Source organism: Schistocerca gregaria, chromosome 3, assembly GCF_023897955.1.
Source record: "Schistocerca gregaria isolate iqSchGreg1 chromosome 3, iqSchGreg1.2, whole genome shotgun sequence".
NCBI lineage: Eukaryota > Metazoa > Arthropoda > Insecta > Orthoptera > Acrididae > Schistocerca > Schistocerca gregaria.
Genome location: NC_064922.1, coordinates 604,160,217 through 604,186,657, shown reverse-complemented (window position 1 = coordinate 604,186,657; position 26,441 = coordinate 604,160,217). Strand labels below are relative to the sequence as shown.

Here is a 26,441-nt window from a genome sequence, read left to right as displayed (position 1 = left end):
CTAACGGTGTGCGGGACCGTAGCCCAGCTTCATGGAGACGGTTGCGAATGGTCCTCGCCGATACCCCAGGAGAAACAGTGTCCCTAATTTGCTGGGAAGTGGCGGTGCGGTCCCCTACGGCACTGCGTAGGATCCTACGGTCTTGGCGTGCATCCGTGCATCGCTGCGGTCCGGTCCCAGGTCGACGGGCACGTGCACCTTCCGCCGACCACTGGCGACAACATCAATGTACTGTGGAGACCTCACGCCCCACGTGTTGAGCAATTCGGCGGTACGTCCACCCGGCCTCCCGCATGCCCACTATACGTCCTCGCTCAAAGTCCGTCAACTGCACATACGGTTCACGTCCACGCTGTCGCGGCATGCTACCAGTGTTAAAGACTGCGATGGAGCTCCGTATGCCACGGCAAACTGGCTGACACTGACGGCGGCGGTGCGCAAATGCTGCGCAGCTAGAGCCATTCGACGGCCAACACCGCGGTTCCTGGTGTGTCCGCTGTGCCGTGCGTGTGATCATTGCTTGTACAGCCCTCTCGCAGTGTCCGGAGCAAGTATGGTGGGTCTGACATACCTGTGTCAATGTGTTCTTTTTTCCATTTCCAGGAGTGTAAAAGATAACTGCACTGTTTGTGTAAAATGTGTATATATTGTATTGCAAAGTTACTGTGGCTTACAATGTGTATAATGTGTATATATTGCATTGTAATGTTATTATGGTTTATGTTATGGCCTGACTAGAGAGGATGACTGTGTGCCCTATTGCAAGAGTCTTTGCGTATTTGACGATAAGTATGGTAGTTCGTATGATTTAATTATCAGTGCAATAAGGCGATATGTGCAAAATAACCGGTGAAAGTCTCGTCTGCAGAAAGAAAAAAGACAGACAGTGCTTCGATATCGGAGGTATCAGTAATTCGGCGGGTAAATTCGATAAGAGCGAATCATAATGCTCGATTGATTGACATCCTTTGGGCTGGGATATAGGAGCATCTACATAGTGTTGAGGACGTTTGCGTAAGTTGAGGGCAGGTAGGGTATCACGTTAGGTGCGCTGGGACGAGTGAAGTGTTTGTTATTTTCGTAAACAGGTTCTGTTAGGGTACGAATTTCCGTGCATACAAAGCCATTTGATATTTCCAGAAGACTATCTGTGGCATGAGTATGAACGTGCTGCCTGTAGGCTGTGACGACATCAGTCGTGCGCTCACTGGCCTTACACGCGCCGCATATCCGGTTATAAACATGTGAGGGAGATCAGACGATCTTGGATCGTGCAGTGCCTGTGTTTTAGAGCACATGGAGAACAAAATGTATGTACCAATAATGAATAACACCACTTGCATCATCACCTGACGTCACGGTAGCGCCCTCTGGCGGCAACGAAATGTACTAAGTGTGTTGGGCTCTGGACCTCTTGATAGACACATTGGATGCCGCCATTTTGGATAATGGTACTTGCGTCATCACCTGACGACATGATAGCGCCCTCTGGTGGTGGCGATCTTAACTATGCCAGTTGGAGTCCAGACTCACTGGAAAGCGCACCTTTTTGAAACTGGTTAAATAATAAATACAAGTTCTTTATTCCCACGAATCCTTAGGTGGAGGAGTCGACTGAGGTTAGTACAAGTGTCCTTTCTTTCGTGCCAGCAGCAGAACCTCAAGTGACCTATCCTCCCACCAAAATTCAAACTTGGCGCCAGTTTTTAGGATGAAGCGTCGGTCGGGTGACTTAGGTTAGTGGAGGTAGGCTAAGTGTCCTATCTTCCCACGATTTTCTTCGCTTAGTTAAGATAAGTGTGGTGTGGTGCATTATACTCTTGGAATTCAAACTTGGCGCCAGTTCGTAGGAAGATGTGGCGGTCGGGCGACTTAGGTTAGTGGAGTTAGCCCAAGTGACTTTTCTTCCCACCATTATTTTTCCTTAGTAGAGGTAACAGAGGTGTGGTGCATTATCGTATTGGAGTTTGAAGTTCGTGCCATTTTTCTTTGGAGGGGGGTGTGGCACCTTCCCGCGAAAATTCAAACTTCCCGCCGTCTTGAATGATGTCACGGCCGCCATCTTGGATGATATCATGTGCAGTTGCCAAGTCTACACAACGCCATATTGGATGACGTCATTGCCGCCATCTTGGATACATCTACCAACAATGCAGAGTGACCTGAAAGTGTTGTTGTCCCAATACTTAGCTATGTGATGAGCGTGATAGTGAGCTAAAATTGATGTTCGTACCTTCAATATACTGGTACAAAATTTAGGGGAACATTGTGAGCTGCACATAGACATCTGGTACCGCATTCTTCTATCATGGCCACAACCTCGCTGCCTCATCCTCGCTGAAATGTGCTAATGCTGCATGTCCATTGACCTCACTGTCAATGGAATAATAAATCTAACTTTTCTTCAGTTTATCAGCAACAGCACTGTATCGTTGCTCGGTTTGGTTTGGTAATACTGGTGACGAAATTGAACGCTCATTCTTCGGAAATATCCGAATGGATAGACAATTCTGAAATTCCTTGGGAGTACTCTAAGTCTCTTGACTTCAGCTTGTGTGATTGTTAGAAGGAAGATTAAGGTTTAATGTCCCATCAAGAACGAATTAACTAAAGATGATCCACTAGCTCGGGTTGGGACAGGAAACAGGCATTGTCGTTTTCAAAGATTCCCCTCGACATTTGCCTTAAGCGATTTAGAAAAATATTTCGAAACGTAAAATGTAGATAGCCTGTCCTTCCAAATGTGAACCCAGTGCTTTATTACTACGATTCCTCGCTCGGTGCTAGTACAATGGATATTGGTGCTGGTGTATAACAGAACTCCAGTTCTCTTCTACAGTACTATCTGTTACTTTCTCCATAATATCATCACCCCAACAACAGGTGATCTAAGGTCTGCACTATCATTTGCTTTAAATTCTTTGAACTTCTGCAAATGAGATCCAAAAAGTGTTCAAGTTCATATATACACTGAAATTTAGAGATTCACGAAAGGTTTTCACAAAGTGTGTGGCGCTTTCTTGTAATAACTCAGTACATTTGAGAGGCACAATCAGTCCGTTACGAGATAAGAATTATAGGTGTCCGCAGGAGACACAAGAGGGGGCATTTGCCTCTCATGGAATGCGGAGTAAAGAGTTTTTATTCCTTACAGAACTCTTATATATTTCTGAAAGTGATGATGTATGATTATACTACATTCCAGAATGTGTCGAGAAACACTTGGCTTTATAAATCCTTTCCTTAACTTAAGAGACCGCCTGGGCTCTGATCTATGGCGTGTGTACCTCTGCAGAACGTTATCAAAATAGCATCCAATCTTTTCTCTGCCGCTTCCTCGTAGAGCCCTTATTCAGCTGCAGAAAGTGGGCTCTTCCACACTCTGGTGTAAGAATTCTGCTGCCAATTCGCAAAATAAAATAAATATGGCTGCAGTATACTGTCAGAGCTCCGTCCCCAACTCCCATAGGGAGACCTCCCTCCCACTGCGGCAGTACTTTTCCATTTGCCTTTGAAAAAAGTGTGGAATTTCAAGGTCGAAAAGGTGTCCTCTCGAATAGCTGTGCCTTCCCAAACTTTATGGGGTGCAACACAGCGCAACAAGCATTTACGGAGCTGCGAATTCTGCAGTTTACTTGGCATGGCTATAACGTGTTAAACTAGGGAGACGAGGACCACCTTGGTCAGTCATAGGTTGTTTGTGGATTCTCTCGGGTAATTTAAGAGTTGTTTTGGGAGGTTTGAACCCTGAAATAGGTTGTGCCTTACTCAAATAATTGAAAAAAGATCTCTTCCAAAACACATGCAGTCCAGTTATGTCAATCAGCAACAGAATACAAGCGACATGAAAATACTACAATAAAACCATTAACGTAATCAGACAGGAAGTGTGGTGCACAACAAGTCGTATAGATGGCATCAAATATGAACAAATGTTTTCAACGTGTATTCTCCACTCTGAGAAGCATTAATCAGTGGCATTGTTTATGGTAATTTTTGTTGTGTCTAACAGCGTTTTTTTCGTTCAAATGTTTTTATTTCTGTTTCGGATTTTAAACTTCTGTATCAACTTAACATTACTGGAATATGAATAAAAATACATTTAATGAATATTTTCTAGCTTTACTTCTCTACTCGTTGTATATGCTGAATTTAATCAAAATAAAACGTGATTTGCGATTGTTAAATTACGAACTAGCACGCACATTCACACTCATAACACAAAAAGATCTGTTTAGAAAATGCTAGAGAAGTACGTTGACCTTTCACGTATCAAAATAATCTGCTTCAAAACAGTCGATATCTTTGTTCCTCCAAATGACAAAAAGAACTGGTACATAATGTATAAACATAGCGTCCCCCAAGGAAGTGCGCTTACTCCGGTATTATATAGCATATCTATCAATGATCAGCTACTCAACACTGGAACCTGGTTCTACATTTATGCAGATGACGCAGCTGTCGCTGCTCAAGCAGCGTCATTTGAAGAAGCAGAATCCAAGCTAATGTCTGATGCTGAAGATCTTGCTATCTACTATGACGGAAACCACTCGAAATCCAATCCATATACAACTCAAGTGTGTGGATTCTACCTACGTAATAAGGAGGCAAAAAGAAAGCTGAACATCACCTGAAAAGGACGCAATCTATATCAATGTGGTCACCCCGATATCTAAGGTTAAAACTGAACCGTGCCTTAACTTGCAAATAACACGGTATAGACACAAGAAGAAGTTATGTGCCAGGAACAATCTTGTCCGCAAACCGACGAACACTATGTGGGGAGCACGGGCCAGTGTCCTTCGAATATCCACCCTTGTGCTCTGTTTCTCTGCTGCAGAATATGCCGCTCCAGTTTCGAGGTACTCGGCAGATGCTAATCAAGTTGATATTGCTTTTTCAAACAATGGAAAATCCAGGATGGAATGTAACAATGTTATGAAAAGGAAAGTTGCTACTCACCATATAGCGGAGATGCTGAGTCGCAGATAGGCACAACAAAAAGACTGCTACAAATAAAGCTTTCGGCCAGTAAGGCCTTCGTCAAAAATAGACGATGGACACCCACACATACACGCCACAGTGGCTTTAGTTGCCTGAGACTGCAGTCATGAGTGTGTGAGTTGAGTTTGCATGTGTGCCTCTGTGTGTTTCTGTTGTCTATTTTTATGAAGGTCTTACTGGCTGAAAGCTTTATTTCTGACAGTCTCTTCGTTGGGCCTATCTGTTATTTAGCTTCTCCGCTATATTGTGAGTAGCAATTTTCCTATTAATAATATTGATATTGCTCTTTATGAGATAGGCCACATAGTCACAGGATGCCTAAGGCTTTTCTTTCTTTCTTGGGGCCTTTGTCCCATGTCATAGTGGGGTCAGCCATGTTACTATTGATTTGGCAATGCCCTTCCTGCCACCACCCCGAACCCCCCAGGACGGAATTGATGTACCTCAGCTCTCTGTATCCAGGCGGGACGTGGGGACCAGCCCAGTATTCAACTAGTAGGAGGTGGACAAGTATTACAGTTAGAAACTGATCTAGGATCACCTTCCGTCTTGAGGCAGCGTAACGCAACGCGCGTAAATACCCAGATATATTCATCCAGTATTTGAGCGTAAGAACACTTTGTGACTTGTAACAAACTTTAAAATCAATTTCAAACCTCCATGAAACGATTACTGACATCCCGCACAAAACCAGACAAGCAAAGGAGTTTATCGCCTATTAAATTTTTGCTGTTTGTGCAGTGTAGCTCCACTTCGGGCACGACGTTTTAGTTTGCTACTTATTTACTAATACCTCTATTCGAAAAATATTTCGTAGACAGCATCTACATATACTACTGAATGTACCTGCGTGGTTATATAATTGTACGACACGTAGTTCAGGAGGCATGGTGTCAAAACACGCAGCTGCATGACAAACTTTTGCTTAAAAAGGAGTGTAAATTACTCAAACTACTTTAATGCAGTGTATAGTAATGAGAGCACTTCGACTCCCAACAAATTTTAAACATAATTTCAAGCCTTTGCTAAACTGCTTCTCGCTTATATGCTTAACGTCAAATATTTAACTCATGAACTCATCTGTAAAGTAATCAGAAGTTTGTTGCTGTTTTATACATGGGAGTTCGTTTCTTTAAAGAATCGGAAACTTACTGATCTACGTATAACCTGTCAAACGTTAGTTTTTGTGGTTATTAAGCAAACCGAAAAAAAATTGCAGTTTTAGAATCTGTCCACTCTTGGATAAATTTCTGTCGATGTTCATAACATGGACAATTCAGACCTTACATGAAGTTCAGAAACGTAGAACGCAGGTAACAGACAGTAAGTTGTTTTTTCCTTTTTTTTAAAAAATCTAGGGTCGTCTTCCAGGTTTCCTATAGAGTTCAACTTCGGTTTTGCCAAAATTTGTGCTAACAAAATAAGCAGCATGGTCAACAGAGATTATGAGAAAATAAGGCAACAGTAGTAGCTGAACATCACATCTGTTTAGTGTTGAAGAAAAGCTGAACTTCTTCATTGTAGGAACGTTCCTGTTACTGTCATTCATATATGTATATTTACTTACTGTCAACAAAAAAGAAGTATATATATATATATATATATATATAGGGTGAGTCACGAACTATTGCCACCTAGAATAACTCCGAATGTTCGATAAGAGCTGAAACTTTTTTGGGACAAAAGTTGCATGGGACAGTGGGGGCCATAATACAGTATGATGTTGGTTTTTTGTTGCTAAGAGGGGTCGCGTTAGAGATATGAAGATCAATTTCTTTTTTCTTTTTTAATGGGATGCTATAGTTTTGGTACTTATTTTCTGATAGCGGCTATCGAGACGAATCCAATGATGCGTAACATTAGGTCTTTGAAGGTAAACGAAGGTCAAAAAGATGGCATGAACGTCCATTTATAGAGAGTGTTCGAAGTGATGACCATTGGTATCAATGCAGTACTGCAATATTCTTATCATGGATTGAGTGGTATTCCTTACCACTTCGGCACTTATCGAAGCACATGCTCTCTCGTATATCGTGCCATTGTCAAGTAAACACCATTCGACGGTTTCGCAATACTACACCAATAGGAACGGTAAGACTAGTATCGTCGAATCAAGCGAATGTGAATGATGTACTCGTTTGAAGAACAAGTCGATGTGCTTCTGATTTACGGAGAATGCCAACGAAATTCAGTAAGTGCTAGAGACTTAATACGCTGAAAGATATCTTCAACCATGGATGTGTGTGATTACCTTAGGCTAGTTAGATTTAAGTAGCTCGAAGTCTAGGGGACTGATGACCTCAGTGCTTAGAGCCATTTGAACTATATCCTCAACGTACTCACCCTACACATCGTACATTTCAATATATGTATGATACATTGAAGACAAATTGATCTTTAACGCATCGGAAACATATCTGGCAAAAGAAAGTTGCTAACGAGGAAACGGAAATTGGTACTCTTGCCTCTGTGGTTCGAGATCCTTGTGTTAGTTCACGTCAAATCGCAAGGGAATCTGGCATGAGTCAGAGTAGTGTTGTCCGTATTCTGCATCGTATAAATATCATCCTTACCATATCAGTCTCCACCAAGAATTAACTGGTACGGATTGTATGCGCCGCATTGAATTCTGCCGATGGGCTCGACTTCAGAATCAGAGGGATGACATTTATTAATTTGATTTTATTTACTGACGAGACTACATTCAAGAACCATGGAAATATTAATTTGCATAACGTGCATTATTGGGCAACTAAAAATCCATGTTGGCTGCGGCAAGTTGCACACCAAAAACCGTGGTCGGTGAATGAATGATGTGGGATTCTGGAGGACAGAATTGTAGGCTCCTACATCATCGAAGGAAATCTTAATGGTAGGTAGGACACCACAATCTGGTCAAGAAACATTAGGTATGTTACAGGAAGAAATACGTTTAGGAACAAGGAACAGAATGTGGTATCAACACGATGGGTGTCCGGCACATCTTTCGTTGATGGCTAGAAATAAGTTGCAAATCGTTGGACTGGACGCGGGAGAGATGTGTTGTGGCCGGCTCGTTCGCCAGACTTGACATCTCTAGATTTTTTGTGTGGGGGTTCATAAAAGACATTGTTTGTAAAGACATTCCAACTACACCTGAAGATATGTGAGAGAGAATTGTCAGAGCATGTGCTTCGATAAGTGCCGATGTGATAAAGAATACCACTCAGACCATTGTAAGAAGATTGCAGCATTGCATTGATACCAATGGTCACCACTTAGAACACCTTTGTATTCGTCTCGATAGCCGCTATCAGAAAATAAGTACCAAACTATAGCATTACACTTAAAAAACGAAGTTGATCTTCATATCTCTGAAGCGACCCTATCTAGCAACAAAAGACCAATGTTACTATGGCTCCCATTGTCCCACCAATTTTTCAGCTCCTATCATAGGCTAGTCGTAAACATGGTGAGTGGAGATGCGGAGTGAGCTTTCTGCTAGTTGGAGTATGAAATGGCCTCCCCAATCACCAGATCTTATTCAGAGTGTCTTTTTTCTGTGGGGACACATTCAATTATTTATTGCAGAAGAACCAAACATTGTACAGATTGTAAAGATGTCATACATATGTCATTTTGAAGAGAAACCCTGCAAGTTTTTTTTTCATGCATACCTCCACAGCGTAGTTCGGTAATTTGCCGGTAGTCAGCGCTAGTCCTAAATATGGCGAGCGCAGATGCGGAGTGAGCTTTCTGCTTGTTGGAGTACGAAATGGCCTCCCCAATCACCAGATCTTATTCAGAGTGTCTTTTTTCTATGGGGACACATTAAAGATCTTGTGTATGTACCGCCTCTACCACGTGAGGTAGCAGAGCTCCGGGAGAGAGCAAAGCAAACGACTGCCACAGTCGACGATGCCATGCTGGAACTCATATGGCAAGAATTCGATTACTGTATTGACGTCTGCCAGGTCACTCATGGTTCGCATATCGAATGTTCGAAAAAAAATACTTTCAGAGTTTCTCTTCAAAATGCAGTATGTATGACATCTTTACAACGTTTAGTTCTTGTGCAATAAATAATTGAAAGTGTTCCCGGACTTTACGTACACTTTGTACATATATAGCTCTTTTATGGGGGTTTTATGGTTGATACAGCCTACAAAATTAGTTTCTGATAGCTTATCTTCTGTTTTAAAGTATGGACTGACGTGTTGCAGACCAAAATTTTCCTTCACGTGGCATCTACGAAACATAATTAGCGAATAAAAGAATGAATGAAGGAAGGAACGAACGACAAAGAGACTCACTTATCTCCGTCTATGCGGCAGCAGGATGGAGGCTTGTAAGTCCCCTGCTTGCTGAGGTCGGCGTACTGGCTGAGCATGCGACCCTCTATCGCCTGGACACACAGCTGCACGTCTGGGGGCATCTCTCCATGGTGATTGCGGATCCTCTGTAGGAAGTATTTCGCCCACTGCAAGTGTCCGACGTCTGCTAAGCAACAAACACAGCCAAAAAGTCACATCCATTAAGAAGAATTCCTTACACATATAACATATTTCTTGTTAGATATGTACTTCCAACATACTGTATTACCAAAGTAACTGACTGCTAGTGTTTCTTTGGTAATTGCATAGTTGTATCTTGCGTCTTTGAAGAAAATGGAACTTCACAAGCAAAAATCATTAGTGGCAACACTGCTGGACTGTACGATTGGTAGAGAAGCTCTATCCTTTGAAACATTGAATCATGCTGTGGTGATAGTTTATGGAGTGAGTTCATACATTATAAAAGCCTCTACGCCTGATGAATGCACTTTTTGAAATTTCTTATAACTTTTCTTCAACTATCCATCAGTTTGATTTCATTCCATTTAAATGTGAGCTGTGTGAAATTTTGGCTCGGTAACGTAAAGGGATAGCGCGCCTCTGGGCGTTCAAAACAGGAAAATCCAGAAATAAGTGTGCTTCGCAAAATTAATAACCTAATGTAGATGTGTTTGTTATTTCAGTTTCTTTTAACTGTTTGTTTCTTTATTTCACATTTCATATTGGTCGAGTGACATGACTGGTCAGTGATTCCAAGACTGGTAAAGTTAATGGAGAGCGTGCTGAACCGACTCTTTATACGACGCAACCTGTATCATCCAGTAGACTTTCACTTTCAAGGGAAGGCAGCAGCGAAGCAAGCACTATGTCTTCATCTTAAGATCCTTTATCGGAGATAATATATGAGGGGCGTTCGAAAATGATATTCAAGTGCGCTGTTTAACAAAAGCCACTCAAACTACGGGACCGTTACCTCATATGATGATGAATTGAATCTAGAGCGCCACGCAGAAACTAGGTGGTAGTTGTGAGCAGTTCGTATGGCGAAAGGACAGCGCTTGTTTGTAAGTAGAGAAACCTTGGACAAGGCGGAAGGCAACTATCATGGACAAAGATGGACCGCACGGTTTTGTGGAAAGGATTAGTCAAAACAAAAGATTTCATAAACGTTTAACAGCGATGTGTGGTCAGGAACATCCTATTTATAGGACAGATAACTGCCATCAGCTGTGAAGCGATGAGCGAAGATGACATCGCTAGGGTTCATTGTGTGCCACGCCCACCATATTCAGCAGATTACTCTTCGTCTGATTTATTTCATCATATGAAGGACGCGCTGTGTGGTAAAAGTTTCGGCAACACGTCCGTGGGGAGCATACTGAGAGATTGATTCACGTTCAGCGATAAATAATGTACTAAGAAATATTACTAAAAATTATTTCCGAACGCCCCTCATATAGGTATCTTCTCGGGTACGTATGACTCACATGAGATAACTCGAAGTGAACTGTCAAAGATACATAAACGGATTCTTTTTTTTTTTTTCAGTATTCGGATGTATAAGTTAGCTGTGTATCGAAGTGCAACATTAGTTGTGTGGACACTGATTTCTAAGGAAAAATCGTGAATTCGGACGTAGGATCTGAGAAATGCGTATCAAAAGTAGGAGCTTTATAACAACAACGTAGACAAGGCTGGAAGATCGCCAGAAATTCATAATCGGAAAGAAACAGTATTTGATTCAAAAACTTGCTTATAAATGACAGCCATGATTTATGCATGGAATCGATCATCAATTATACTAGCGATGTAGCTTTTCAGCGAACAGGGACAACAGTGAAGTGAATATGAACTGCCCAAATTCAAAAATTATATGTTCATAGTATAACCAGACAAACTTGTGGTTCCTGAAGAGGGGCAGCAGCCTCTTCGGTAGTTGTAGTGGGAACAGTCTGGATGATTGACTGAACTGGACTTGTAACATCAACCAAAACGGCCTTTTTGTGCTAGTACTGCGGACGGCTGAAAGCAAGAGGACACTACAGCCATAATTTTTCCGGAAGTCATGCGGCTCTACTGTTTGGTTAAATGACAATGGCTTGCCGGCCGGAGTGGCCGAGCGGTTCTAGGCGCTACAGTCTGGAGACGCTCCACCGCTACGGTCGCAGGTTCGAATCCTGCCTCGGGCATGGATGTTTGTGATGTCCTTAGGTTAGTTAGATTTAAGTAGTTATAAGTTCTAGGGGGCTGATGACCTCAGAAGTTAAGTCCCATAGTGCTCAGAGCCATTTGAATTTTGACAATGGCTTACTCTTGGATAAAATATTCTGGAGGTAAAATAGTCCCCCAATCGGATCTCCGGGCGGGGATTACTCAGGAGGACGTCGTTATCAGGAGAAAGAAAACTGACGTTCTACGGGTCGGAGCGTGGAATGTCAGATCCCTTAATCGGGCAGGTAGGTTAGAAAACTTAAAAAGGGAAATGGATACGTTAATGTTAGATATAGTGGGAATTAGTGAAGTTCGGTGGCAGGAGGAACAAGACTTTTGGTCAGGTGAATACAGGGTTATAAATACAAAACCGCATAGGGGTAATGCAGGAGTAGGTTTAATAATGAATAATAAAAAAATAGGAATGCGGGTAGGCTACTACAAACAGCATAGTGAACGCATTATTGTGGGCAAGGTAGACACGAAGCCCACGCCTATCACAGTAATACAAGTTTATATGCCAACGAGCTCTGCAGATGATGAAGAAATTGATGAAATGTATGATGAGATAAACGAAAATATTCAGGTAGTGGAGGGAGACGAAAATTTAATAGTCATGGGTGACTGGAATTCGACAGTAGGAAAAGGAAGAGAAGGAAACGTGGTAGGTGAATATCGATTGGGGCTAAGAAATGAAAGAGGAAGCAGCCTGGTAGAGTTTTGCACAGAGCATAACTTAATCATGGCTAACACTTGGTTCAAGAATCATGAAAGAAGGTTGTATACATGGAAGAAGACTGGAGATACTAGAAGGTATCAGATAGATTATATAATGGTAAGACAGAGATTTAGGAACCAGGTTTTAAATTGTAAGACATTTCTAGGGGCAGATGTGGACTCTGACCACAATCTATTGGTTATGAACTGTAGATTAAAACTGAAGAAACTGCAAAAAGGTGGGAATTTAAGGAGTGGGGACCTAGAGACAAGTGCCAAACTAGAGGTCCCTCTCCCTTCCGACATGACTGCCTCTTCTCCCTTTCTCACCTTACCAACACGTCAAAGTGGTAACACATGAGGATGCACACTGTGCGTGATCTACCGTTGTGCTGTCAGAGTTTTCTCATTCGCTACCAGTTGTGGCCTGAACTCAGACCTGATGCATCCCCACACAAAGACGCCAGCAGTCTTATCGCTGTACCTCTCCAAAGCATTGGAACAGTTGTAAGTAGGCTGTTTAGGTTTTTTTGTTGGTAACGCCGCCGCCACGTAGCGCTCTGTATAAAAATCACTGGCTGTGCCGTGTGCAGTCTGTGGCTGGTTTGCATTGTTGTCTGCCATTGTAGTGTTGGACAGCGGCAGCTGGATGCTAACAGCGCGTAGCGTTGTGCAGTTGGAGGTGAGCCGCCAGCAGTGGTGGACGTGGGGAGAGAGATGGCGGAGTTTTGTAATTTGTAAGACTGGATGTCATGAACTACCATATATATTTTGACTATTAAGGTAAATACACTGTTTGTTCTCTATTAAAATCTTTCATTTGCTAACTATACCTATCAGTAGTTAGTGCCTTCCGTAGTTTGAATCTTTTATTTAGCTGGCAGCAGTGGCGCTCGCTGTATTGCAGTAGTTCGTGTAACGAAGATTTTTGTGAGGTAAGTGATTTGTGAAAGGTATAGGTTAATGTTAGTCAGGGCCATTCTTTTGTAGGGATTTTTGAAAGTCAGATTGCGTTGCGCTAAAAAATATTGTGTGTCAGTTTAAACATAGTCGTGTATAATTTTTCTAAGGGGCGTTTCACAGTGGAACTTCTCTATTTGGGTTAGCACAGAATCAAGATTCAGTGCTGAACACAATGCGTCACAGTTCGTTAGTAGTCCACGCTTCCCAGTTCCGGCACTACTGCAGACGCAGCTGTTTGTGTTGTGGTCTTAACTGTTGCCAATGAATAGAACTGTAATTTCCTTGTCTGCCTGCCGCTAGTCTCCAACCATTGGGACGGTATTACTCAGAATGTTGTAAGGAGTCCATTACTTGTTCTCGGATGATAGGCGCAAATGCGAAGATGTTAACACATGCTTGGAGCACAATGCGATGATCGTCCTTTGTGATAGGCATGGTCGACTGGAACCTTGTCAGTGACTATGCCCTCACGTTCCCGTGTACTCCTACATCGGGCCACTGAATGCCCCACAACCCTGTATATTGCACGACTCGAGGAGCGGGTCAAATAGTGACCCATAGTGGGCACCTATAAAACTCTGTCAGGTACTGATAACGCTGACTCAAACGAGTAAGCGGCATCTCCGTGTCCTTCACAGTGATCAGTGAACATCTGGGCTGTTCTGTCTCTTGTATATATATATATATATATACTACCAAACCTGTTACACTGGTAGCGGGAGCTGTGTGGAGGGGACTGGGTGGTTTTTAAGCTGAGAGAGTCTCGGGAAACTATAGCAAGAGCGTCAGTCTAAAAAGTTGTAGGACAAACACAGGAAAGTAGAGCTAGAAACAATCGGCATTATAGTTGTAAATTGTCGTAGCTGTTTTGGGAAAGAACCGGAGCTCCAAGCGCTAATAGAAAGCACTGAAGCTCAAATCGTTCCAGGTACAAAAAGCTGGCTAAAGCCGGAAATAAGTTCAGCCAAAATTTTTACAGAGGACCTAACCGTGTTCAAAAAAGGGTTGATTAAATACAATTGGTGGTGAAGTGTATATAGCTCACAGAAGCACTTTCCCTCTTAGTGAAACCGAGGTAAATAGCTCCTGTGTGTTAGTATAGGTAGAGATTATACTTGACAAACGGTATAAATTAATAATTGGTTCCCTTTACCGACACCCCGCCTCAGGTGATACAGTTACTGAAGAGTTCAAAGAAAACTTGAGTCTCAGTTAAAACAGGTAACCCACTCTTACAATTATAATCGGTGGTGACTTCAATCTACCCTCAATATGTTGGCAACAATACATGCTTAAAGCGGGATGGTAGGCATAAAACGTCATCCGAAAACCGTTCGTAATGCGTTGTCAGAAAATTGTATTGAACAATTAGTTCAGAAGTCCACTAGAAGTGAACATGGTTGCGAAAACATACTTGACCTCATAGCAACAAATAATCCTGAGCAAATAAGGAGCATCATGACAGACACAGGGATTAGTGCCCAAAAGGTTGTTGTAGCGAAACTGGATGCCATAAGATTAAAATCCACCAGAAATACGCGCTAAATACATTTATTTAGAAAAGCAGATGAAACTTCGCTTGAGGCCATCCTAAGAGACATTTTCCACTCCCATCAATCTGAATATGTAAGAGCAGACCAGATGTGGTTTGGATGCAAAGTAGTACCGACGGCTCTGAGACACAAACACCAAATAAATTAATAAGAGATGGTACCGATACCCCATGGTACACAAAACATGACAGAACACTACTGCAGAAGCAACGAAGAAACCTTGCTAAAGTTAAAAGAACACAAAGCTCTCAAGATTGGCGAAGTATTACAGAAGCTCTAAACGTAGTGCGAACTTCAATGCGGATGCTTTTAATGCTTTTAATACTTTTCACAGCAAAACTCTGTCTCGAAATCTGGCAAAAAATTCAGAGAGATTCTGGTCGTATGTAAAGTACACCACTCGAAAGACACAATGAATACATTTACTGAGCGTCAACAATGGCGATATTACTTATGACAGTGCCACTAAATCGGACTTATTAAATACGGTTTTCCGAAATTCTTTCACAAAAAAGACGAAGTAAATATTCCAGGATTCGTACCAAGAACAAATGCCAACATCAGTAACTGAGAAGCAGATATCCTCTGTGGAGCAAAGCAGCTAAAATCTCTTAATAAAGGCATGGTCTCCTGCACCCGTTGTATACCAGTCAGGTTCCTCTCAGAGTATGCTGACAGAGCGGTTGTACATTTCAGCAATCACATACAACCGATAGCTTGTTCAAAGATCCACACCTCAAGATTGGAAAGTTGCACAAGTCACATCAATATCCAAGAAGAGAAATAGGAGTAATCCGCTGAATTACAGACCCACACTGCCAGCGTCGATTTGCAGTAGGATTTTGGAACACACAGTATGTTCGAACGTTATGAGTTATCTCGAAGAAAACGATTTATTGACAAACAGCCAACATAAATTCAGAAAATATTGTTCTTGTGAAACACAAGTAGCTCTTTATTCTCACGAAGTAATGAGTGCTACTGACAGGGGATGTCAACTGATTCCATATTTTTAGATTTGCGGAAGGCTTTCGGCACCTCAAAAGTGACTTCTAATCAAATTGCGTGTCTGTGGACTATCGTCTCAGTTGTGAGGCTGAATTCGTGATTTCTTGACATAAAGATCACAGTTCATAGTAATTGACAGGGAAAGCATCAAGTAAAACTCGCTGGCGTTCCCCTAGGAAGTGTTATAGGCCCTGCGTTGTTTCTGATAAACAATTTGGCAGACAATCTGAGTAGTATTCTTAGATTGTTTGCAGGTGACGTAACATTTACCGACTTATACAGACAGACAATCAAAACAAACTGCGAAACTGACAATTGACTCCAAATAATGAAAAGTGTGAAGTCATCCACATGTTTACCAAAAGGAGTCCGCTAAATATCGGTTAGGTAATAAATCACACAAATCTAAAGGCTGTAAATTCAACTAAATACTTAGGGCCTACAACTACGGATAACTTAAGAAGGAACGATCATGTAGATAATGTTGTAGGTAAAGCAAACCAAACACTACGATTTATTGGCGGAACACTGAGAAAATGCAACAGATTTAGTAAATAAATTTTCTACATTACGCTTGTACGTCCTCTTCTGGAGTATTGCTGTGCTGTGTGGGATCCACATCAGATAGGATACATGGAGGACACCGAAAAAGTTCAAAGGAGGGCAGGTCGTTTTGTATTATCTTAAAGTAGAGCAGACAGCGACACTGATATCTTACCTGAATTGGCGTGGCAATCATTAAAATGCGTTTTTCGTTGTGGTAGGATCTTCTCTTATGAAATTTCGATCACCACCTTTCCCGTAGGGTGTGAAAATATTTTGTTGGCGCTCTCCTACATGGGGAAGCATGATCATCATAATAAAACAAATCAAGACTCGAACAAAATGATTTACGTGTTCGTGTTTCCTGTTCGAGAGTGGAGCGGTCGAGAAACAGTTTGAGCGTGGTTCGATGAACCCTCTGTCAGGCACTTAGCTGTGAATTGCGGAGTAATCACGTAGATGTAGATGCAGATGTAGATGTAACAACACTAATGCACTCTGGTGGCCGTTCTACCTGTTACAGAGAATTGCAAATCTCATCACTCCTGCGGTACGTACGTATACAATGTTACATTCACGTCTGATGTCTTACAGGTGCTTCGCTTTTTTTGCCAGGCAGTATATTTTACTTCGTACGAAAAGCTACGCAATACGCGCGCAGTAAACTATCTTGAACACTGTGTGGCGCAGGCAGAAGCAGCCACGATTACGGTGTTCTGCCCTGGACCTCACCTCGCGCTGTTGTATAAAAACCCATGTATTACAAAAACACGTACTGTGCTGCCGTTTCCTGCGTCGCCTACTCCAAAGTGTGCGCCTGGCCTAGCGCCTGTATACTGTCTCGCTCCACGTAAAATGTGTCGTAAAGATTCTAACTCGAGCCTGCTATCACGCCATGTGTTCCCGTTACGCGACCTACGAACGTCTGACCCATTTAGGGTAAAAAACGATTTATAAGTAATATAAAAGCGAGGCCTAACTGGGAATACACACAGGGTGTTCAGAAAATCGCGGTACAAACTCCGAGGACTCGTAGAGGGGAGTGAGTACATAATATTTTGGATTGGAACCCATGTTCGGAAAGGTACCGTTTCCGACGTACTAAGGTATCAGTTCATATGTTTAACTCATCCACTTCTGCCTGAGAATTGAATTGAGTGTGACGCAGCACTAGTATTAGGTAACAGTTCGAAAATGGTTCAAAAGGCTCTGAGCACTATGGGACTTAACATCTGAGGTCATCAGTCCCCTACAACTTAGAACTACTTAAACCTAACTAACCTAAGGACATAACACACATCCATGTCCGAGGCGGAATTCGAACCTGCGAGCGTTGCGGTCGCGCGGTTCCAGATTGAAGAGCCTAGAACCGCTCGGCCACCCCGGCCGGCGTAACAGTTCGAAAAGAAACATAACGAAACATCCGTTTATCACTTAAGAAAATTTGTTTATATTAACACTTAAACATTACGCGTTTACATTATCCCAAGGCAAGAAAGAACCCAGCGTACTGTACGTACAGAAAAGTACTGACGCATTACAACAGCAACTCGATGTGGCGACCACCAGCGTTGTTACAAACATCGTACCAAGGCAGCATGTTCTGATACACACTCTCCACCCCAACTGGCGTCTCTTCAATTTCTAGTGCAATGGCTAGAATTCGTTCCATCATTCCTCTGTCTCTACAGGAGTCTTGCAGCAGGGCAGAAGTCAGTTGACATCAGGTGACCGTCTGACGTAGTACAGGTCATCCCGTCTTTTCTCTTTCCCTCAGCAGACGTGAATGCGTTACGCATCTGAAATGAAACCGTCGTAGAATGGTAATGGTACGTCCCTGGACACGGGTTCCTATTCAAAATTTTACGTGCTCACTCGCCTCTACAAGTCCCTGAAAGTTGTAATAGGAATCTCCGATCACACTGTATAATGAATGTTTCGTCACGTTTTAAGCTGTTACACTGTGTCCCATCATTTAGTTCCTTTTTGAACTTTAAATTGTAGGTGTTATGAAGACAACCTTGCGTCAGAATAAAGGTTAGGATGGTTCTGCAACACATATGCAATACAGTTATAGCCTAGCAGGTGCTTCGTGCCATAGATTGGACACTATCTCACTCTTATATCTTTGCCATCGATGAATGAAGACAGATGGATGGCAGAGACCATGCACATTGTATGTTTAGCGGCTCCTCTACAAGCTTCGATAAGTACATTAAGTGATCGCCTGTTGCACAAGTCAACAGGGCTGTTTCTACTATTAGGCAACACTAAGTAGTCGCCTAGGGCGGCAAAATTTTAAGGGCAGCAGAGTACAGAAAAAAATTAATTTAAAATGAAACAGGGAAAATCTGAGCAAATGAGAAGCAAAAATGAAAAAGACGAAAAATTAAAACACCGAACTGTTTTGAAAAGCTTACGAAAAAGGTACTTGATAAATCTTTACTTTCTTTGACTCAAACACATTGCCTTGACCTACTTCAAAACTAAAGCAACCGCTACTGAGTATGAAAAGGAACAAACCACGACCTTATTCATCTCTGTCGAGCGCTGGAGTGGGGCACGTGCGCTGGATTGCGATTACGTTGCGACTTGATACCAAACCTGACTCAGTCCCTCTTTTTGTGTTTGTCTCTGCAGATGATTTGTCAGTTATCAGTTGTATTTAGTAGATCTGTTGATGCTTTTAGCTCTACTAGTATTTCCTGTGGATAGTTGATTCTGTAAAAGAAAAAAGTCTGAAGCCAAAAATTTATTGGCCAGAAGAAGAAATATTCCAAGTGCCACTTTGCTTGAAAAAATGGTGTAATGAAAAAAAAACTTAACAAAAGTTCATTTTTCTTTTACTTAGGGGTTAGCGGATCAACTGAATGCGCTATAAGCAATCTCCCGCCCCTAATTTAGGGTACCCACTCTGGAGTTGGGAAAAAGGTAGTTCCTTTAGACAAACACAACGCCCATGCCTCAACGGGATTCGAACCCGGACCCATCTCGACTAATGTCCAGAAATAGCTTAGACCACTACACCACCGGGGCAGCTAGAAAAAGTTGTAGAACTCTCAATAGAAAAGGCGTTATTTATTCATTTAACCGCAAGAAATTAGATGCTGAAAAAATGAGATTTGTTCCTTATTCGAAAAATGTTACTGTTGTGGTCTTCAGTCCAAAGAATAGTTTGACGCAGCTCTTCATGCTACTCCATCTTGTGCAAGCCTCTTCGTCTCCGAGTAACTACTGCAACCTACAAGTCTCTGAATCTGTTTACTGTATTCATCCCTTGGTCTCCCTCTACGGTTTTTACCCCCCACGCTTCCCTCCAATACTCAATTGGTGATCCCTTGATGCCTCAGAATGTGTCCTACCAACCGATCCCTTGTTTTAGTCAGTTTGTATCACAAATTTCTCTTCTTCCCAATTTTACTCAGTACCTCCTCATTACTTACGTTAGCTACTCATCTATCTTCAGCAATCTTCTGCAGCACCACATTTCATAAGTTTCTATGTTCTTCTTGTCTAAACTATTTATTGTTCATCTTTCACCTCCATATATGGCTACACTCCATACAAATACTATCAGAACGGACTTCATGATACTTAAATATATACTCGATGTTAGCAAATTTCTCTTCAGAAATGTTTTTCTTGCCATTGCCAATCTACATTTTATATCCTCCCTACTTCGACCATCATCTGTTATTTTGCTTCCAAACAGCAAACCTCATTTACTACTTTAAGCATCTCATTTCCTAATCTAATTCCCTAAGCATCACCTGATTTAATCGGACTACATTCCATTATCCTCGTTTTGCTTTTGTTGATGTTCATCTTCTATGCTCCATTCAAAACACCGTCCATTCCATTCAACTGCTCTTCTAATTTGTTTGCTGTCTCCGACAGAATTACTTTGTCATCGGCAAATCTCAAAGCTTTTATTTCTTCTACCTGGTCCTTAATTCTTACTCCAAATTTTTCTTTTGTTTCCTTTACTGCTTGCTCAACATACAGATTGAATAACACTGGAGATAGGCTGCAACCCTGTCTCAGTCTCTTCTCAACCACAGCTTCCCTTTCGTGTCTCTCGATTCTTATAACTACCGTCTCGTTTCCGTACAAATATTCAAAAATGTTCAGATGTGTGTGAAATCTTATGGGACTTAACTGCTAAGGTCATCAGTTCCTAAGCTTACTCACTACTGAACCTAAATTATCCTAAGGACAAAAACACACACCCATGCCTGAGGGAGGACTCGAACCTCCGCCGGGACCAGCCTTCGTACAAATTGTAAATAGCCTTTTGCTCCCTGTACTTTACCCCTGCAACCTTTAGAATTTGAAAGAGAGTGTTCCAGTCGAAATTGTCAAAAGTTTTATCTAAGTCTACAAATGCTAGAAACGCAGGTTTGCCTTTCCTTAACTTATCTTCTAAAATAAGTCGTAGGGTCGGTATCGTCTTTTTACCTACTTGATCCTCTGCTACCTTCAGTATTTCATCTCTCAAAGCTACCCATTCTTCTTCTACTATATTTCTTTCCCTGTTCTTGTCGATTGTTCCCTAATGCTCCATCTGAAACTCTCTACAACCTCCTCTTCTTTCAGTTTATTCAGGTCCCATCTCCTTAAATGCCTGCCTTCTCGCAGTTTCTTCAGTTTTAATCGGCAATTCATAACCAATAAATAGTGGCCATAGTCCACATCTACGCCGGGATACATATCAAAATTTAAAATCTGATTCCTAAAACTCTGTCTAACCGTTATATAATCAATCTGAAACCTTCCAATGTCTCCAGGCCTCTTCCACGCATACAGACTTCTCTCGTGATTCTTAAACCAAGTATTATTTCTACAGAAGATAAGAAAATGGCTAAGTGTTTATGTAGGAAAACATTACAATATTTACATCAATTAAACTGGGGTAAATAAAGTTTTTATTTTTAAAAAATGATGAGAAACAGAATGAATGCACAGTTTCAATCTACTATTTGTAACGAAAACTTAATCTAATAAAGGGGAAAATGGATTTTGAGTCTGTTCATTTTTACCAATCTGGCATTTCGTTTTTTATTTCCAGCAGGATCATCTTCGTTGTTTTCTTGACAGAATGTAAAACTTCACATTCTACATCATACGAGTGCTTTTCTACTGATCGGCAAAGGTTGAACCTTCCTTCCTTAAACGCCAGCTTCTCTCATGTTCACGTAGCGTAGCTTAACTGACAGAGCATCACCTAACTGACTAGTACACACTTTTTCACACTGCTTACAAGTGATTTTATACACACCAGGTCTGTAGCTGCGAGATGTTAACTGTTTTGCAAGATTATCTGAAATTTTGTCAATATATGGAATTTTGCACCGGAATCTGTAACTACAGACACTGTACAGAAGTGGCGTAATTTTATTAGTTTTATTTTTTCATAGAATATTATCAATGAGGGTAGAGCTATAGCCATTGCTGGAACCGATTTAAAGAACTGCATTTTCTAATAACAATAACACATCAAATTTATTCAATAATAAATCCGAAATACTGTTCGTGGCCAAATAAATATAATTTTGCAGAACATTAGGAAGTCTTTTCCTTATGAATATTATTATCATATTTTACCAAGCAACGACGGAAAATTCAGTTAGTGTTCTTATAATTAATTGTGTGATTACTAATTTGTATCTAAAAATTCATCTATTGAGTATAAGGAGTTGACATTTGGAAATTCTCTTGAGTTGTTTTTAAATGCTAGTTGGTTACCTGTCAGACTTCTAATGCTATTTGGTAAGTGCCCAAAGACTGCATAATTGACCTCTTTCCGTTCCAGAATTAGATTCAACGCAGGATCGTAAAGATTAACCTTTTTCCTAGTTTGTAGCTATACACTTTGCTATTGCTTTTAAATTGAGATGGGATATTAGTCACAAATTTTATAAGTGAATATACAAGGTGATCAAAAAGTAAGTATAAATTTGAAAACTGAATAAATCACGGAATAATGTAGATAGAGAGGTACAAATTGACACACATGCTTGGAATGACATGGGGTTTTATAAGAACCAAAAATATACAAACGTTCAAAAAATGTCCGACAGATGGCGCTTCATCTGATCAAAATAGCAATAATTAGCATAACAAAGTAAGACAAAGGAAAGATGATGTTCTTTACAGGAAATGCTCAATATGTCCACCATCATTCCTCAACAATAGCTGTAGTCAAGGAATAATGTTGTGAAAAGCACTGTAAAGCATGTCTGGAGTTATGGTGAGACATTGGCGTCGGATGTTATCTTTCAGCATCCCTAGAGATGTCGGTCGATCACGATACACTTGCGACTTCAGGTAACCCCAAAGCCAATAATAGCACAGACTGAGGTCTGGGGACCTGGGAGGCCAAGCATGACGAAGGTGGTGGCTGAGCACACGATCATCACCAAACGACGCGATCAAGAGATCTTACACGCGTCTAGCAATATGGGGTGTTTTTTTTTTTTTTTTTGGTTCTAATAAAGCCCCAAGTCATTCCAAGCATGTGTGTCAATTTTTACCTCTCTGTCTACATTATTCTGTGGTTCAATAAGTTTTCAAATTCATACTAACTTTTTGATGACCCGGTACATATTGTGAAGCTACTGTGGATGTCCCTATTTTCTTAAATAAATGTCTGTAAGACGATTTTGCATGGGTTTCAGTTATTATTCTGATTACACGCTTTTGTGCAATGAAAACTTTTTTACACAATGCTGAATTACTCCAAAATATGGCGTGATGCGAAAGTAGTGAACAGTAAGATAAATTACTGATTTGTTTATCACCAAAGTATAGCAGCATAAGTAGGTGAAATGGTTCAAATGGCTCGGAGCACAATGGGACTTAACGTCTTAGGTCATCAGTCCCCTAGAATTTAGAACTACTTAAACCTAACTAACCTATGGACACCACATATATCCATGCCCGAGGCAGGATTCGAACCTGCGACCGTAGCAGTCCCGCGGTTCCGGACTGCAGTGCCTAGAACCTCACGACCACCGCCGCCGGCTTAGGTAGGTGAACTCAGATTGTACTGATGTTTGATAAGGAATAAACACCGTAATCTACTGACGGCACCCACCTTGCAGGCTGGCGCGCTGGCGGAAGAGGTTCCAGAGGACGGCAATGGTGTGGTCGAGCAGCACGTGGAAGGGCGGCGCGCGCACACGCGGCCCGCGGCCCGGCTGCTGCAGCCGGAACGTGTACGGCTGCGGGTGGAAGCCGCCGCTCACGTCCGCCAGCACGATCGGTGGTATGCTCTGAATTTTCCTGCTAACGTTTCACACTATCACAGCACTTACAAATAGCGGTTATTAAACTTTGTCACTGCCGCGCTATACCTCACTTACACAATGAACCTCTGAGCAAGACTCGACCTCCAGTTGCAACTGTACCCTAAGAACGCCTGCTATATTTATTGTTGATTTTACTGACTTGCTATTAAGACCTGGAGAGTAAGAGTTTGCATGGGGTAGAGTCCACGGTAACTGTCATACTAAGGCTATCCAGAAAGCAATCGACGTTTTGAAATAAAAAATTAACAATATGGAAAAGCCAGATTTTGTTAACACCCCCCCCCCCCCCCCCCCCCCCCCCCCCCCCCCATGAACAGTGGACCTTGCCGTTGGTGGGGAGGCTTGCGTGCCTCAGCGATACAGATGACCGTACCGTAGGTGCAACCACAACGGAGGGGTATCTGTTGAGAGGCCAGACAAACGTGTGGTTCCTGAAGAGGGGCAGCAGCCTTTTCAGTAGTTGCAAGGGCAACAGTCAGGATGATTGACTGATCTGGCCTTGTAACACTAACCCAAACGGCCTTGCTGTGCTGGTACTGCGAATGGCTGAAAGCAAGGGGAAACTACGGCCGTAATTTTTACCGAGGGCATGCAGCTTTACTGTATGATTAAATGATGATGGCGTCCTCTTGGGTAAAATATTCCAGAGGTAAAATAGTCCACCATTGGGATCTCCGGGCAGGGACTGCTCAGGAGGACGTCGTTATCAGGAGAAAGAAAACTGGCAGGAACAAGACTTTTGGTCAGGTGAATGCAGGGTTATAAATACAAAATCAAATAGGCGTAATGCAGGAGTAGATTTAATAATGAATAAAAAAAAATAGGAATGCGGGTAAGCTACTACAAACAGCATAGTGAACGCATTATTGTGGCCAAGATAGACACAAAGCCCATGCCTACTACAGTAGTACAAGTTTATATGCCAACGAGCTCTGCAGATGGTGAAGAAATTGATGAAATGTATGATGAGATAAAAGAAATTATTCAGGTAGTGAAGGGAAATGAAAATTTAATAGTCATGGGTGACTGGAATTCGAGATAGCAAAAGGGAGAGAAGGAAACGTAGTAGGTGAATATGAATTTTGGGGGAAGAAATGAAAGAGGAAGCCGTCTGGTAGAATTTTGCACAGAGCATAACTTAATCATAGCTAACACTTGGTTCAAGAATCATAAAAGAAGGTTGTATACATAGAAGAATCCCGGAGATACTAAAAGGTATCAGACAGATTATATAATGGTAAGACAGAGATTTAGGAACCAGGTTTTAAACTGTAAGACATTTCCAGGGGCAGATCTGAACTCTGACCTCAATCTATTAAAAAAGTAGATTAAAACTGAAGAAACTACAAAAAGGTGCTAATTTAAGGAAATGGGATCTGCATAAACTGACTAAACCAGAGGCTGTACAGAGTTTCAGAGAGAGCATAAGGGAACAATTGACAGGAAAGGGAGAAAGAAATACAGTAGAAGAAGAATGGTTAGCTCTGAGGGGTGAAGTAGTGAAGGCAGCAGACGATCAAGTAGGTAAAAAGACGAGGGCTAACAGAAATCCTTGGGTAACAGAAGAAGAAATATTGAATTTAATCGATGAAAGGAGAAAATATAAAAATGCAGTAAATGAAACAAAGGAATACAAACGTCTCAAAAATGAGATCGACAGGAAGTGCAAAATGGCTAAGCAGGGATGGCTAGAGGACAAATGTAAGGATGTAGAGGCTTATCTCGCTAGGGGGTAAGATAGATACTGCCTCCAGGAAAATTAAAGAGACCTTTGGAGAAAAGAGAACCACTTAGATGAATATCAAGAGCTCAGATGGAAACCCATTTCTAAGCAAAGAAGGGAAGGCAGAAGGTTGGAAGGAGTATATAGATGGTTTATACAAGGGCGATGTACTTCAGAACAATATTACGGGAATGTAAGAGGATGAAGATGGAGACGAAATAGGAGATAAGATACTGCGTGAAGAGTTTGAAAGAGCACTGAAAGACCTGAGTCGAAACAAGGCCCCCGGAGTAGACAACATTCCATTAGAACTACTGACGGCCTTGGGAGAGCCAGTCTTGACAAAACTCTACCATCTGGTGAGCAAGATGCATGAGACAGGCGAAATACCTTCAGACGTCAAGAAGAATATAATAATTCCAATCCCAAAAAAAGCAGGTGTCGACAGATGTGAAAATTACCGAACAATCAGTTTAATAAGTCACAGCTGCCAAATACTAACGCGAATTCTTTACAGACGAATGGAAAAACTGGTAGAAGCGGACCTCGGGGAAGAAGATCAGTTTGGATTCCGTAGAAATACTGCAACACGTGAGGCAATACTGACCTTACGACTTATCTTAGAAGAAAGATTAAGGAAAGGCAAACCTACGTTTCTAGCATTTGTAGACTTCGAGAAAGCTTTTGACAATGTTTACTGGAATACTCTCTTTCAAATTCTGAAGGTGTCAGGGGTAAAATACAGGGAACGAAAGGCTATTTACAATTTGTACAGAAACGAGATGGCAGTTATAAGAGTGGAGGGGCATGAAAGGGAAGCAGTGGTTGGGAAGGGAGTGGAGGGGTTATAGCCTCTCCCCGATGTTATTGAAATCTGTATATTGAGCAAGCAGTAAAGGAAACAAAAGAAAAATTCGGCGTAGGTATTAAAACTCATGGAGAAGAAATAAAAACTTTGAGGTTTGCCGATGACATTGCAATTCTGTCAGAGACAGCAAAGGACTTGAAAGAGCAGTTGAACGGAATGGACAGTGTCTTGAAAGGAGGATATAAGATGAACATCAACAAAAGCAAAATGAGGATAGTGGAATGTAGC

The 26,441-nt window shown here is 41.7% G+C and overlaps 1 protein-coding gene across 4 annotated transcripts in view; it reads right to left on the bottom strand.

Annotated features, from left to right (window-relative positions):
• LOC126354807 (uncharacterized) overlaps positions 1-26,441 on the bottom strand; it is a 216,916-nt gene that overhangs the window by 134,424 nt on the left and 56,051 nt on the right. For 2 of the 4 annotated variants that reach the window (XM_050004729.1, XM_050004727.1), the window contains exons 3-4: positions 23,409-23,599; positions 9,297-9,480 (exon numbers count right to left, since the gene is read on the bottom strand). In XM_050004729.1, the coding sequence (XP_049860686.1) occupies positions 9,297-9,480; positions 23,409-23,599 (375 nt within the window). The remainder of the gene's footprint in view (positions 1-9,296; positions 9,481-23,408; positions 23,600-26,441) is intronic. The other 2 variants (XM_050004730.1, XM_050004728.1) reach the window with 1 other exon arrangement.